This window comes from Nicotiana sylvestris, chromosome 5, assembly GCF_000393655.2.
Source record: "Nicotiana sylvestris chromosome 5, ASM39365v2, whole genome shotgun sequence".
Taxonomy (NCBI): Eukaryota; Viridiplantae; Streptophyta; class Magnoliopsida; order Solanales; family Solanaceae; genus Nicotiana; species Nicotiana sylvestris.
The window spans coordinates 179,618,037-179,632,414 of NC_091061.1; the positions used below are offsets into that span (position 1 = coordinate 179,618,037).

Consider the following 14,378-nt stretch of genomic DNA (forward strand, 5'->3'; position numbering starts at 1 on the left):
ATAACATAATAAGTGCCCGCCTTGTTTTGCCATACGTGCATCATAATGTTCCCACCTTGTCTCGCCACATGCGCAACCCACATATAATCATATATATACATACCTTGCCTTGTTACGCCGCATATGCAATATATCGATAGTAGCAATAGCACGGCATAAACCTCGTGCATCACAATATCAACAACCGCACGGCATAAACCTCGTGCACCACAACAACAAGTACAATAGCAACAATGACAATATATACAAGAACACGACAAGTAAATCAACTCAAGAACTTTCGATCACAAGGAGATGGTAAAACTAGCTCACAAAGAATAACCACAATAGAGAATACTAAGCGTGATAAGAACAACTCAACATGGGAAAAAATAATATGAAGCAAAGATCCCGCAATATGTAATTCAACAACAAAGAAGCTAACACGAATCAAATAATTCCAAATAAAGAAATATCAACTAAATATAGATTATCTAAACTTCTTTTAAGATTGGGCAATTTATGAAGAGTATACAATAATTTCAATTAAGGATGAGCAGTAGGAAGATAATCATCACCTCAATCAAGACTAAACAATTACAGGGGAGATAAAAATGATTTCCAATAAAGACGAGCAGTTATGGAAGATAGCATGACAATAGAATAGGTAAAAAAGAATCTCTGATTTAAGCAAAATAAGAGTCAAATAGGCAATAAGGATGAATCATGAGCAATTAAGTCCAATTAGAGCATGTAGAGGTGAAACTAATAAGTGAAAAACTCAAGCATATCAAGTACACATTCATACATAGTGAATATAAGGACCTAAGAACCCTAAAACGCCAATTTTTCCACAAATAAGTCCGAGCACGCACTCGTCACCTCGCGTACACGAACTACAATAAACATAACAGACTGAAATCCTAAGGGAAAGTCCCCCACACAAGGTTAGGCAAGATACTTACCTCAATCCGGCCAATTCAATACTCAATTTAGCTTTTTCTTTATCAATTCATCAATGTTCGGCTCAATGTAGCCAAAAACGAATTGAATCCATCTAGAAATGCAAGAGAAAATAATTCCAAATAACAAAACTATGATTCTTATACAATTTTCAAAACATCAACAAAAGTCAACTCCTCGGGCCTGCACCTCGAAGCTCGACAAAATTTATAGAAATCGAATACTCATTTCGATACGAGTTCACCCATACAAAAATTATCCAATTCCGATACCATTTGGTCCTTTAAATCATCATTTTACATTTTTGAAAGATTTCCTAATTTTTTCCAAATTCCATCCCAAATCATGAATCAAATGATGAATTCAATGATAGATTCATGTATTCTAGCCAAATCCGAGTTAGAATCACTTACCCCGATGAATTTCTTGAAAACTTTCGAAAAATCGCCTCAAACCGAGCTCCCTAGGTCCAAATATGAAATAAAATCCCCAAATCTCGTATTTATAATGTACCTTCCGGATTCCCTCACCGTGGACTGCAGAAAATCACCGCTGACCGCGGTAAATTCACTGCTGCCGCGGTGGATTTTGACTGCAGTGATAGATTTTAGTAATTTGGCCATAACTTTCGCTACAGATGTCCAATATCTATTATAATATGTTTCTGCAAACTAGATTCAAAGATCTACACCTTTCGTGTTTGAATCATCTCCAAATTCCTTGTAGATCAAAAGATATAGACTTCTGAAGTTGGACCAACGACCTACGGTTTCTTCATGACCGCAGACAACGGACCATTTTCCGTGACCGAAATAAAACCACCACGCCCCGCGGTAAAACTTCCACCCCAGCTGTAACTTTAAGCACCAGAACCAATACCTGAGCCCGGTAATGCCCGATCGCTCAAAACTCACCTGAAACACACCCGAGGCTCTCGGACCTCAACCCAAACATACCAACACCTCTCATAACATCATTAACACTTAGTCGAGCCTTCGAATCACTCAAAACAATATCAAAAGACCAAATTAACTTTGGATTCAAGCTTAAGAACTTAGGAGCTTTCAAATTCCACAAAAAATGCCGAAACCTATCAAATCAAGTCCGATTGACCCCAAATTTTGTACACAAGTCATAAATGATATAATGGAGCTATTCCAACTTCTTGAGTCGGATTTTGATCTCGATATCAAAAAGTCAACCCCTCGATCAAACTTCCAAACTTCGACTTCTCGTTTTCGCCATTTCAAGCCTAATTAAACTACAAACTTCCGAATAATTTTCCGGGCATGCTCCTAAGTTCAAAATCACCATACAGAGCTATTGGAATCATCAAAAATCCTTTCTGGAGCCGTTTACTCAAAAGTCCAATTCTGGTCAAATTCTCACCGTTTAAACTTCCAAAACTAGATTCCTTCTTCCAAATTGACTCTGAATCATCCATTAACTGAATTCAACCATGCATGCAAGTCGATACTCATATTCTGAAGCTGTTCAAGACCGTACGCTGCCGAACAGAGCTTAAATTCTAAAAATGACTGGCCGGGTCTTTACGGATATATTTTGAGAATCTGGACTATTACTTTGAAATGACAGAGATAGAATCTGAGAATGAAGGTCAAACAATAAACATTGAAAATATGCAACAAACTATTGGAATTACTGAGAAACTAGTTGAAACATTAAACTCGTTTAGTAGTCATGAGTTTGACGATTCTGAAAATGAACTATTAGATTTCAATCCAATGCTTGATAAGGGAGTTACTGGAAAACAACGCGTTGAAGGTGGTAGAGAGCGTATTAGTGTCGAGGTAAAAAAAATTGTCAAATGAAAAAGGGGATTTTGATTGCGTGAATTCTTCGGACACTTTAAGCTTGGATAGTGATTCAGACAATGAGAGTTTTGATTTTCCGAAGTACAATCCTAAAACTGATGAGAAGAATCCTGTACTTGCTCTTGAATATACATTTGGAAACAAAAAAGAGTTTAAATATGCTGTGGAAACTCACGAAATACGAGCTGGAAAGTGTATCAAGTGGTGCAAAAATGACAAGATAAGAATAAGAGGTAAGTGCATACTTCCGACTTGTGAGTGGGAAATAATGGCTTCAAGAATGCACAGGGACAATGGATTTCAAATAATAACTTACAACCTTGAGCATAGTTGTAAAAAATGGTATAACCGTAATAAGACGATCACATCTTCTTTTATTGCAAGGAGATATCTAGATACAATCAGTTCAAACAGGGATCTGAAAGTTTCTAAATTCAGAGATATAATTAGTCGGCAACTTAAAGCTCACATTAGTTTACCTCAATCTAGAAGGGCTAAAAGAAAGGCCATCGCTGTCACGACCCGGATTTCCCACCATCGGGAGTCGTGATGGTGCCTACTAACGGAGCTAGGCCAGCCAAACTTTAAACATTCTCTAATAACTTCTCAACAATAACAATATACGAAAGCAATTAAATAAAAGCAGAAGACTTTAAGTTTATAAAACTGAAATTCAAATGCGGAAGTTTAAGACAAATCTCTACCCAAAATTTGGTGTCACTAACTCACGGACTGCTAAAGAGTGCTACAAACAAGTCTGAATGAAAATACAAAATGTCTGTCTCGGTACAATGAAGACAAACTAAACATGGAGAAGGACTTCGGTCTACGAATGCCAGCTAGGCTACCTTGAAATCTCTGGACTGAAGTCAGCTCCCGATCAATACGCTGTTGTTGCGGTCCTAAAGCTGCTCCGGTACCGTAATCTGTGCAAAAAGCACAGAAGTACAGCATCAGCACAACCGACCTCATGTGCTGGTAAGTGTCTGGCCTAACCCCGGTGAGGTAGTGACGAGGCTAGACCCGGCTACCAGATAAACCTGTTTAGATATTTATGTATACAAAAGTAACGGAAATAACAACAGAAAATATCAACTAAAAAGGGGGTAGGAACATGCTGGGGGAAGATACAGTTATAACTAAAGAGCCTAAATACAGGTAAATCCACCAACAAAACTCAAGTTCGGAAATAACACATTTATCCCATACAGTGCATCACTGTTGCGGCGTGCAACCCGATCCGTGTAGATGTTATCTATCCTTGTTGCGACGTGCAACCCGATCCGTGCAGATAATATTTATCCTTGTTGCAGCGTGCAACCCGGTCCGTTCGGATATTATGTATCCTTGTTGCATCGTGCAACCCGATCCGTGCGGATATTATTATCCTTGTTGCGGCATGCAACTTGGTCCGTTCGGATATTATGTATCCTTGTTGCGGCGTGCAACCCGATCCGCTAAGATCATGTTTTCTCTTCCAAACATTTATCACAGCTATAGAGCAAGGGAAGAATAGATAGTAGAGAAATCCCGGCAAGGCAACATATCAACTCAACAAAATTCCCGGCAAGGGAGTAAATCTATAATACCAATAAAACCTCCCGGCAAGGGAGCAACACCAGTAACCTACACATCCCGACAAGGGATTTATCACGTCTCTCTCCTTTCCTTTAACATCTTATTCAATAGCATTTATATCGTTCGAGCCAACGCTCCAAAGAATTCACAATTCATAACTAATCCTCGTACTTTTCACATAAGACCCACGGTCATGCTAGACACCAGTGCATAGATACTCGTTACCATGTCTATACACCGTACTCGATCATTTAGCAATTAGCAATTAAAACACTCTAATCCTATTCCCTCAAGCCAAAATTAGATCAAACACTTACCTCAAATGCTCCAAACTCAATCCACGCATCTAGTATAGTTTTACCCCTCGAATTCACCACCCAACCACTCGAATCTAGTCATAAATTACTTGAATGCATTAATAAATACTATTGGAACTAACCCCAATGCATAAAAATAGTTTTTACAAGGTTTTCCCAAAAAGGTCGAAAATGCCCCCGGGCCCACATGGTCAAAACTCGAGGTTCGGACCAAAACCCGATTACTCATTCCCCAATGAATCCAAATATATGCTTAGTGTTGAAATCATACCTCAATTTGAGGTCCAACTCCCCAAATTTAAGAAAAACCTAAGTTCTAACCAAAACCCCCAATTCCCATTTATGAAAATCCTTGATTCAAGTTGAAATCATGTTAAAAGATGTCAAGGAATAAGGAAATTAAGTTAGAAATCACTTACCAATCGTTTTGGAGAAGAAAAGTTGTTTGGAAAATCACCTCTTAGGTTTTGGGTATTTGAAAAGTGGAAAAATGACTGAAAATCCCGAGTTTATATACTTTGCTGGGGGTTGGCGCGGACCGCGCAGAAACGTACCGCGGCCACGCCGAGGGAGGGAAGAAGTGGGCTCTCTGAACCCACCCAGCGCGGACCGCACTGATTTGGTGCACGGACGCGCTGGCCGACCTGGCTACCGACCCTCTGGACCCCACCACGCGGACCGCACAGAAAAGCATCTCGGCCGCGTGGCTTCCAGCGTGGACCCCGTGGAAATGGTCGCGGCCGCACTGGGGCCTGCAACACCTGAACCTGCTATTTTTAAGTCTAAAACCTCATGGGCCCCACTAAAAACTCACCCGAGCCCTCGGGGCTCCAAACCAAACATACATATGATCTCGAAAACACCTTACGGACTTACTTGTGCGATCAAATCGCCAAAATAATATCGTAATCAATGAATCAAGCCTCAAAATCATCGTTTCCAATTCAAACTCCTCAAACTTCTAACTTTAGATATTTAGGTCCGAAACACGCCAAACGACGTCTGATTTCGACCAAACTTAACAGAAAGCGCTTAGCGCATATTTAAGACCTGTACCGGGCACCGGAACGAAAATACGGGCCCGATACCTATATTTTCTAACTCATTTTCATTTAAAGTTTTCATATCATTTTCAGAAAAATAATTTCTTTCAAAAATTCTTTACTCCGGCTCGGGACCTCGAATTCGATTCCGGAAATATGCCCGAGTCCCATATTTTCTTACGGACCCTCCGGGACCGTCACATTACGGGTCCGGTTCCGTTTACCCAAAATGTTGACCGAAGTCAACTTTAACAATATTAATATCAAAATTCATCAAATATTTCACATAATTCGCATATTTCAACATAAAAGCTTTCCGGCTATGCGCCCGTACTGCGCACGCAAATCGAGGCAACTAAAAGCAAGGCTTTCAAAGCCTAGGAATCATGGAAAAGGAAGGAATCCGGTGATGACCCCTTTGGGTCGTCACATCCTACACCTCTAAAACAACTGTTCATCCTCGAACGGACAAAAGAAAGAAGTACCTGAGTCGGGAAATAGATGAGGATAACGGCTCCGCATATCAGACTCGGACTCCCAGGTCAATGCCTCAGGAGGCTGACCACTCCACTGAACACGCATTGAAGGAAAACTCTTCTACCTCAACTGTCGAACCTGCCGGTCTAAAATAGCCACCGGCTCCTCCTCATAAGATAGGTCCTTGTCCAATCGGACTGTGCTGAAATCTAACACGTGGGTTGGATCGCCGTGATACCTTCGAATCATAGATACATGAAAAACTAGATGCACAACTGACAAGCTAGGCGGCAAAGCAAGTCTATAGGTCACCTCTCCCACACGCTCAAGAATCTCAAATGGGCCAATGAACCTAGGGCTAAGCTTGTCCTTCTTCCCAAATCGCATCACGCCCTTCATAGGCGACACACGGAGCAACACTCGCTCACCAACCATGAAAGCAATATCTCGGACCTTGCGGTCTACATAACTCTTCTTCCTAGACTGAGCTGTCCGAAGTCTATCCTGAATGATCTTGACCTTATCCAAGGCCTCCTGAACTAGGTCTGTACCCAATAACCGAGCCTTTCCCGGCTCAAACCATCCGACTGGGGATCGACACCGCCTACCATACAACGCCTCATACAGAGCCATCTGAATGCTGGACTGGTAGCTATTGTTGTAGGAAAACTCTGCTAAAGGCAAGAACTGGTCCCACAAGCCTCTAAAATCAATGATGCAGGCTCAGAGCATATCCTCTAATATCTGAATAGTCTTCTTGGACTGACCGTCCGTCTGGGGATGAAATGTTGTACTCAACTGAACCTGGGTGCCCAACTCTTGCTGAACCGTTCTCCAGAAATGCGAGGTAAACTGCGGGGCCCCGGATGAATAGAATACCGAGAACTATGGGACTTCGCTAAAATCAACTCCCGAATACCGTCAACATTGGGCACACAAACTCGCCCCTGCAGTCTCAATACTCCATCATCTCCCAAGGTCACTTTCTTGGCACCTCCATGTTGCACCGTGTCTCTCAGGACACATAAATGGGGATCATCGAACTGCCGCTCACGGATACGCTCCCACAACGACGATCGAGAGATCGTGCAAGCTAACACCCTGCTAGTCTAAGACCTCCCGGCCCCACTCAAAACTCACCTGAGCCCTCGGGACTCCAAACCAAACATATATATGATCTCGAAAACACCTTACAGACTTACTTGTGCGATCAAATCGCCAAAATAATATCGTAATCAATGAATCAAGCCTCAAAATCATCATTTCCAATTCAAACTTCTCAAACTTCTAACTTTAGATATTTAGGTCCGAAACACGCAAAACGACGTCTGATTTCGACCAAACTTCATAGAAAGCGCTTAGCACATATTTAAGACCTGTACAGGGTGCCGGAACCAAAATACGGGCTGATACCTATATTTTCTAACTCATTTTGATTTCACGTTTTCATATCATTTTCAGAAAAACAATTTCTTTCAAAAATTCTTTACTCGGGCTCGGGACTTCGGATTTCGATTTCGGGAATACGCCCGAGTCCCATATTTTCCTACGGACCCTACGGGACTTTCACATCACGGATCCGGGTCCGTTTACCGAAAATATTGACCGAAGTCAACTTTAACAATATTAATATCAAAATTCATCAAATTTTTCACATAATTCGCATATTTCAACATAAAAGCTTACCGGCTACGCGCCCAGACTGCGCACGCAAATCGAGGCAACTAAAAGTAAGGCTTTCAAAGCCTAGGAAGCATGAAAAAGGAAGGAATCCGGTGATGACCCCTTTGGGGAGTCACAATCGCATTGCTTGATGGTAATATTAAAGATCAATTTTCTATGTTGTAGGACTACATCTATGAGCTTAAAAGGACAAATCCAGGTAGTTTGATTCATGTGAAATTAACAGAAAATGAAATAGCTAACAGGTCATATATATTTCACAGAATTTATATATGTTTTGCTGCTCGTAAGGAAGGCTTCAAGGCCAGTTGTAGAAAGATAGTTGGTGTAGATAGTTGTTGGTTAAAGGGACCGATGTATGGAACTCAATTGTCAATAGAAGTTGGACTTGATGCTAATAATAACATATTCCCAATCGCATATGCAGTTGTTGAAAAGGAAACACGGGATACGTGGTCATGGTTTTTGAACTACTTGTCTATTGATTTGGAGATTGATGATTATGGTGGTTGGACCTTCATGTCAGATAAACAAAAATGTCTTCTTGAAGCATTTATATTCGGTTTATTGGATTTGAGCTGCTTTTATATTCAAGTTTTGCTTTCTTCAACATTTTAGTTTGAAACTCTTACTGAAAAATATGATCTTTTTTATTGAAGGTCTTCTTCAGGCATTTAACGATGTGTTGCCATTCGTCAGTCATAGATTCTGCGTGAGACACCTCTATGACAATTTTAGGAGGACTGGCTTTAGTGGTTTCTCCTTAAGGAATGCATTTTGGGCTGCTGCAAAGTCTATGATGGTGAAGTTCTTTCATGATCGCATGTCTGACCTTTTAAATTTAGATGCAAATGTTGTTTCTTGGTTAAATGACAAACCACCAAGTGAATGGTCTAGATCTCACTTCAATCCAAATGCTAAGTGTGATATCTTGTTGAATATCATGTGTGAATCTTTTAATAGCATGATACTTGAGGCTCGAGACAAGCCCATTATAATATTGTTAGAGAAATCAAGATACATATTGATGGCTTGGATACAAGCTAACAGGGATAAAGGAGAAAAATGGAATCTGAGTGATGTTTGCCCTAGAATCAAGGATATTTTACACAAAAATGAGCTGGCAGCAGCTACGTTTATTCCTTAAAAATCAAACACCTGGAATTATTAAATCCTTGGAGAGAGCATGGATGATAATTGGGCAGTGGACCTACATAACAAAACATGTAGTTGTAGAAAGTGGACGATAATCAGATATCCTTGCAAGCATGCCATTTCGGCAATTTGGGCTAAAAATGATGAGGTAATTAACTACGTAAATGACTGCTACATGGTGGAAACATATAGGAGAATTTATGAATATGCTATTCTTCAAATTAATAGATCACAATTGTGGCCTAAATCTAGTAAAATTCCTCCTTTGCCTCCAAAGAATGTGAAACAAAAGAGAGGAAGAAAGCAAAAATTGAGGAAAAGGGAATTTGGTGAAGCTGGAGCGAGCAGAACAAGGATGAAAAGGAAGCAAACAACTATTGAATGTAGCATTTGTCATAAGCTTGGTCACAACAAGAGAACTTGCAAGTTTAGCTATGTGGAGAGAGAAACTGTCCTAAATGAACCAGTCTTTTGGCAATCAACTACATCATCACATCCTGAAAAATTACCGGTATAATATTTGAATCTGACGTAATTTTTAAGTCGCCTTTCTATTTACAAGTTAAAAGTTAAACCATGTTTTCTCTATTTTGTAGGTTAGAAGAGGAGAATTAAATGAGGTAAAAGTTGGATGCTCTTTGAATTACTTTTACTGCTATTTTTGGAGGGCGTTTCACTCATGGTTGCTGCTATTTTTCTTTTGGGAAGCTGAATAGAATATGAAACTATTAAAACTACTCAAATAAGTTCCATTTACATATTACACATTAAACCATATTTCTGTATTTTGTAGGTTAGAACAAGAGAAGTAGAACAGGGTAGTTCTCACTACTATTGAAGATATTCTACTATTGGAATTCTTAGATGCTATGTCGTGGAATGACTAAAATTACAATAACTGAGGCAACCAAAAAGCTCCTGAGACCTGCTAATCAAACAATAGTATTAATATTGTTCAGCTTAAAGCCACCCTCATCTGGTCTTTAATGCAGCAGAACGGCTAAAAGAAAGAATCAAGGCACAAGATTCATTGCTTTAAAGAATCCAAACAGAGAAATAAGTTTAATCAGAGGGAGGGCAACAAAGAGGTGAAAGTGCAAAATTGCAATAGTGTAGCAATTTGGGCTATACACACATATCTTACACTTGATACCTAGCTGAACAATCCCAAAAGTAGCAAAACAAACTTGCCTTTTTAACATAATGAGTTGAACAATCCCACTTGATACTTGAGTTGAACAATCCAAAAATTTAACATAATATGTCTAAATAAAAGAACATTGTACGCCCAAAATCAACCTATGTCATAGTTTGCATAAATCAGAATTGAAATATATGCTGCCTCAATGATGTAAGATGCTATTGTGACATCTAATTTTTCCAATTAGAGAGCCTGGACAGGTCTCAAGTCTTTGTACTTCGCTTTCTCTGTCCTAAAACACTAATATACAGAACCTGTAAATTCATCCATTAAAAGCACACTAGCCTCCATTTCCAACCAAAAGGTTGTGAGTTCGAGTCACCCCAAGAGCAAGGTGGGGAGTTCTAGGAGGGAAGGATGCCGGAGGTCTATTGGAAACAGCCTCTCTACCCTAGGTGTAACGACCCGACTTGTCATTTTGAGAATTAGCATTCTGTTCGGTGGCTTAAGGTCTTGAGAAGCTTTGAAATGTTTATTATGAACTGCAAGGGTGGTCAAGTTTGGTTTTTCAGATGATTTGGGATTTAATTGAAAGAACAATTCTTGTTTTGGAAGCTTAAGTTGAAATAATCGACCGGATAGTGAAATATGTGTAAACGACCCCAAAATGGGATTTTGATGGTTCCAATAGATCTGTATGGTGATTTCGGACTTCGGAGTATGCCCGTATATTTATTTTGAGGTCTGTAGCTAAATTAGGCTTGAAATGACGAAAATAGGAAATTTAAGTTTGGAAGTGTGACCGGGGAGTTGACTTTTCGATATCCGGATCGGAATCCAGTTTTGAAAATTTGAACAGCTTCATTATGATATTTATGACTCGTGTGCAAAATTTGAAGTCATTCCGGATTGATTTGATAGGTTTCAGCATTGAATGTAGAATTTGGAATTCGTTAGTTTTCATTAAGCTTGAATTGGGGTGCAATTCGTGTTTTAGTGTTATTTGATGTGATTTGAGGCCTTGAAAAAGTTTGTAATATGTTTTGAGACTTATTGATATGTTCGGATGAGGTTTCGAGGGGCTCGGGTGAGTTTCAAAGTGGTTTTGGACCATTTCTAGGCCATTTTTAACTGCTGGTGTTTTTGGCTAGAGCAGTGAAGTTTTAGATGCAAAAGGCTTATTTTGGGAGCTTATATCTAGCAATCTATAAGGAATTCGGAGATTATCAAAACATGAAAGTTGTAACCCATTGTATCTAGTTTTCATAAATTTAAACCGTTTGGAAGTTGGAGTTGCGTACAAAACGTTATGGTTGATACACTACAGGCTGTCTGGAAGAGGTTTTGGAAGAGTTTAGTGTTTTAAGCATGTAATGATCCAAAGGTCCATTTTTAGTTCTAGAGATCAAAATTTGATTTCGAGACTTCTGAAATTTTTATAATGAATTATAGAAGTAATCTGGAAAGTTTGGTCTAATTTCGTCAAGTCGCGATTGAGTTTTTAACGTGAAACATGAGTTAATTATTTAACGAGCGAAATGGGTATCGTGCTAAGCAAATGAGCTCCAAATTGAGTTTCAATTGAAGGACTAGGTCCATATTATTATTTGTGACTCATAGGAACAAGAATCATCGAATTCCGAGTTCGTATGATGGAGTTAGAGCATTTTTAGTGAAATTAAAGACTGCTGGTGCAGCAGGATCTGGTGTGCACCTTTAGCAAACATATGTGACACTTATAGAGACGGTAATTTGGCCTTTAGCGACCAGAATCGTGTTTTTAATGTTGTTCTATTTTTTTTTAGCCCATTTTGACATTTTTGGGCTAAAGAACACGGCCTGGGGCAATTTTTGAGCAAGAAATCATGGGACATCTTGAGGTAAGTCACTTGTGATCATTTCTACTTCATAATATTGAATTATCATGGAATAATCCGACTAGATTACATGTTTTTGAGGTATAAATTGAGGATTTGGACCTAGGGATTTGAAAATAAGATTTGAGGATTTGAAGGTCGAGTTGATGTCGGAATTTGGTAAATTTGGTATGATTGGACTCGTGGTCGAATGGGCATTCAGATTTTGTAACTTTTGTCAGGTTTCGACACGTGGGCCCCATGGGTAATTTTTGAGTTAATTTCGGATTTTTGTTGGAAAATTAGTATTTTCATATGGAATTAATTTCTATAATTTGTGTTGACTGAATCGAATTAATTATTAGATTCGAGCTGTTCAGAAGTTGATACGCGCATAATGGAATTTCTGGAGCATTGTTTAGCTTGCTCTACATTGGATTCGGCTTATTTGAGATAAGTAACTCTTTTAAACTTAGTGCTGAGGGTATGAAACCCCGAATTATGTGTTATGTGATTGATGTTGAGGTGACGCACATGCTAGGTGACAGGCGTGTAGGCATGCACCCTATAAATGGTGACTCTATTGTTTCCGGGACACTGTGTAGTGGTCCTACTTTGTTGATATCTGTGTTTTCACCATGTGATAAGTAAGCTGTATATCATGCTAGATATCATGTTTAGGCTTTATGCCGATATTGTTGGGACCCATAGTGGTCGTTTCTTGCTGTCATCTCACTGATTTCATTGATATTTCATACTCAGTCATATTCATTTATTCATATAATATCTCGGTCTCAGTTGTTATTATTGATACATTATATCATCATTTTTGGGCTGATTTTCATGACATTTTGAGCCCGAGAGACTGGGGAGATTGATGACTGAGTGAGGCCGAGGGCCTAATTGTGAGGATGATTATGGGATCGGGCTGCACGCCGCAGCATGTTGTTACTAATTTATGATTGAGTGAAGCCGAGGGCTTGATTGATTTATGGCACGAGGTGGCTTGTTATAGCGCTTGGGCTGAAGGAGCCCCTCCGGAGTCTGCACACCCCCAGTGAGCGCAGATACCTACTGAGTGCGAGTGCCGAGTGAATTGGGAGGATTGAGTGATTGTGAGGCATGAGTGACTGTGAGGATTGAGTGACTGGGAGGACTGAGTGACTGAGAGGATTGAGTGACAGGGAGGGCTGAGTGAATTGATACTCTAAGAGTATACATATGGTTTTGTCACTATTTTGCATTGCATTGGCATGCACATTGAATTATAGGCATAGAGATGTACTTTCCTCATGCCAATTGAAAAATGAAATCTCTTATTTTGAAAGAAAGTTTTATGGGAAAGATCATAGTTTTCAGACTTACTCATATTTTGGTGATTTCAGTGAAAAGAATTGAGTTTTACTATTATACTTGAAAAGAAAATATTTTTTTGGAACTGTGAATGAGCTGAGCATTTTATTATTGAGTTATTCCTTGTGATGCTTTAATTATATTGTTATGAGATGTTACTGGATATTGGTGTGGACTCTGACCTTGGTACAAGCTCGTCACTACTTTCAACCTAAGTTTAGGTTTGTTACTTATTGAGTACATAGGTTCGGTTGTACTCATACTACACTTCCTGCACATTGCGTGCAGATTTCGGATGTCGACGTTGCTGTGTTCGATGGGAGCTGACTTGGAAAATGTACCGGCATCACTGTTGTAGCTGCCTCTTGGTCATGGTAGCCTTAGAATTTTAAACTCTATTTATGTATTTGTCAAACAAATGATGTATTTTTTTTATATCAGCTTTGTAAACTCTATTCTTAGAAGCTCATACTTTGTACTACCAGTCCTGGGGAGGTGTATAAGAGATCATTTATTTTTCCTCGGTAAGTTATATTGTATTGGACTTGATGAGTTGGCTTACCTAGCGGGATGGGTTAGGTGTCATCACGACTAGTTAGGCTTTGGGTCGTGACAGTAGGGGTAAAATCTACGTACACACTACCTTCCCCATACCTCATTTGTGGGATTATACTGGGTTGTTATTATTGTAAAAGCACACTAGCTATTACCTCAACAATATCCAGAAAGGACAGAGATTTCCCTATCATAGCATGACACATAATTGATAATCCAACATTTGACATCCAAAGGAGAATTTGACTTGCTCCAAGGAAACAATATCTAAAGATAGAAACAAAGTACCTCAACTACACTCTCCTTGGGATTTATAATCGGTGTATTTAGAGCTCACAAGATCATAAACTAATATGCATAAATGAGTTGACTATACTAAATCTACTGACCAGAAATAAACTGCTAATACGCAGAAATGCATTCACGATGAGCACTCTCAGCCT

General features: G+C 39.4%; 1 protein-coding gene across 1 annotated transcript; it reads left to right on the forward strand.

Annotated features, from left to right (window-relative positions):
- The first annotated feature begins 2,531 nt into the window (after positions 1 to 2,531).
- On the forward strand, positions 2,532 to 9,022 carry LOC138869729 (uncharacterized). Its single transcript, XM_070147383.1, has 3 exons — positions 2,532 to 2,753; positions 8,041 to 8,437; positions 8,535 to 9,022. Exons 1-3 carry the CDS (start codon positions 2,532 to 2,534, stop codon positions 9,020 to 9,022), a joined length of 1,107 nt encoding a protein of 368 aa, XP_070003484.1.
- Positions 9,023 to 14,378: the final 5,356 nt, after the last annotated feature.

What these genes read in the sequence shown, in the direction of transcription:
- LOC138869729 (XM_070147383.1), top strand. Translation starts at nt 2,532, where the DNA reads ATGACAGAGATAGAATCTGAGAATGAAGGTCAAACAATAAACATTGAA. An exon ending in GAGAGCGTATTAGTGTCGAG is followed by an intron (nt 2,754 to 8,040) that starts GTAAAAAAAATT and finishes TCTATGTTGTAG; the next exon opens with GACTACATCTATGAGCTTAA. An exon ending in TCTTGAAGCATTTATATTCG is followed by an intron (nt 8,438 to 8,534) that starts GTTTATTGGATT and finishes TTTTTATTGAAG; the next exon opens with GTCTTCTTCAGGCATTTAAC.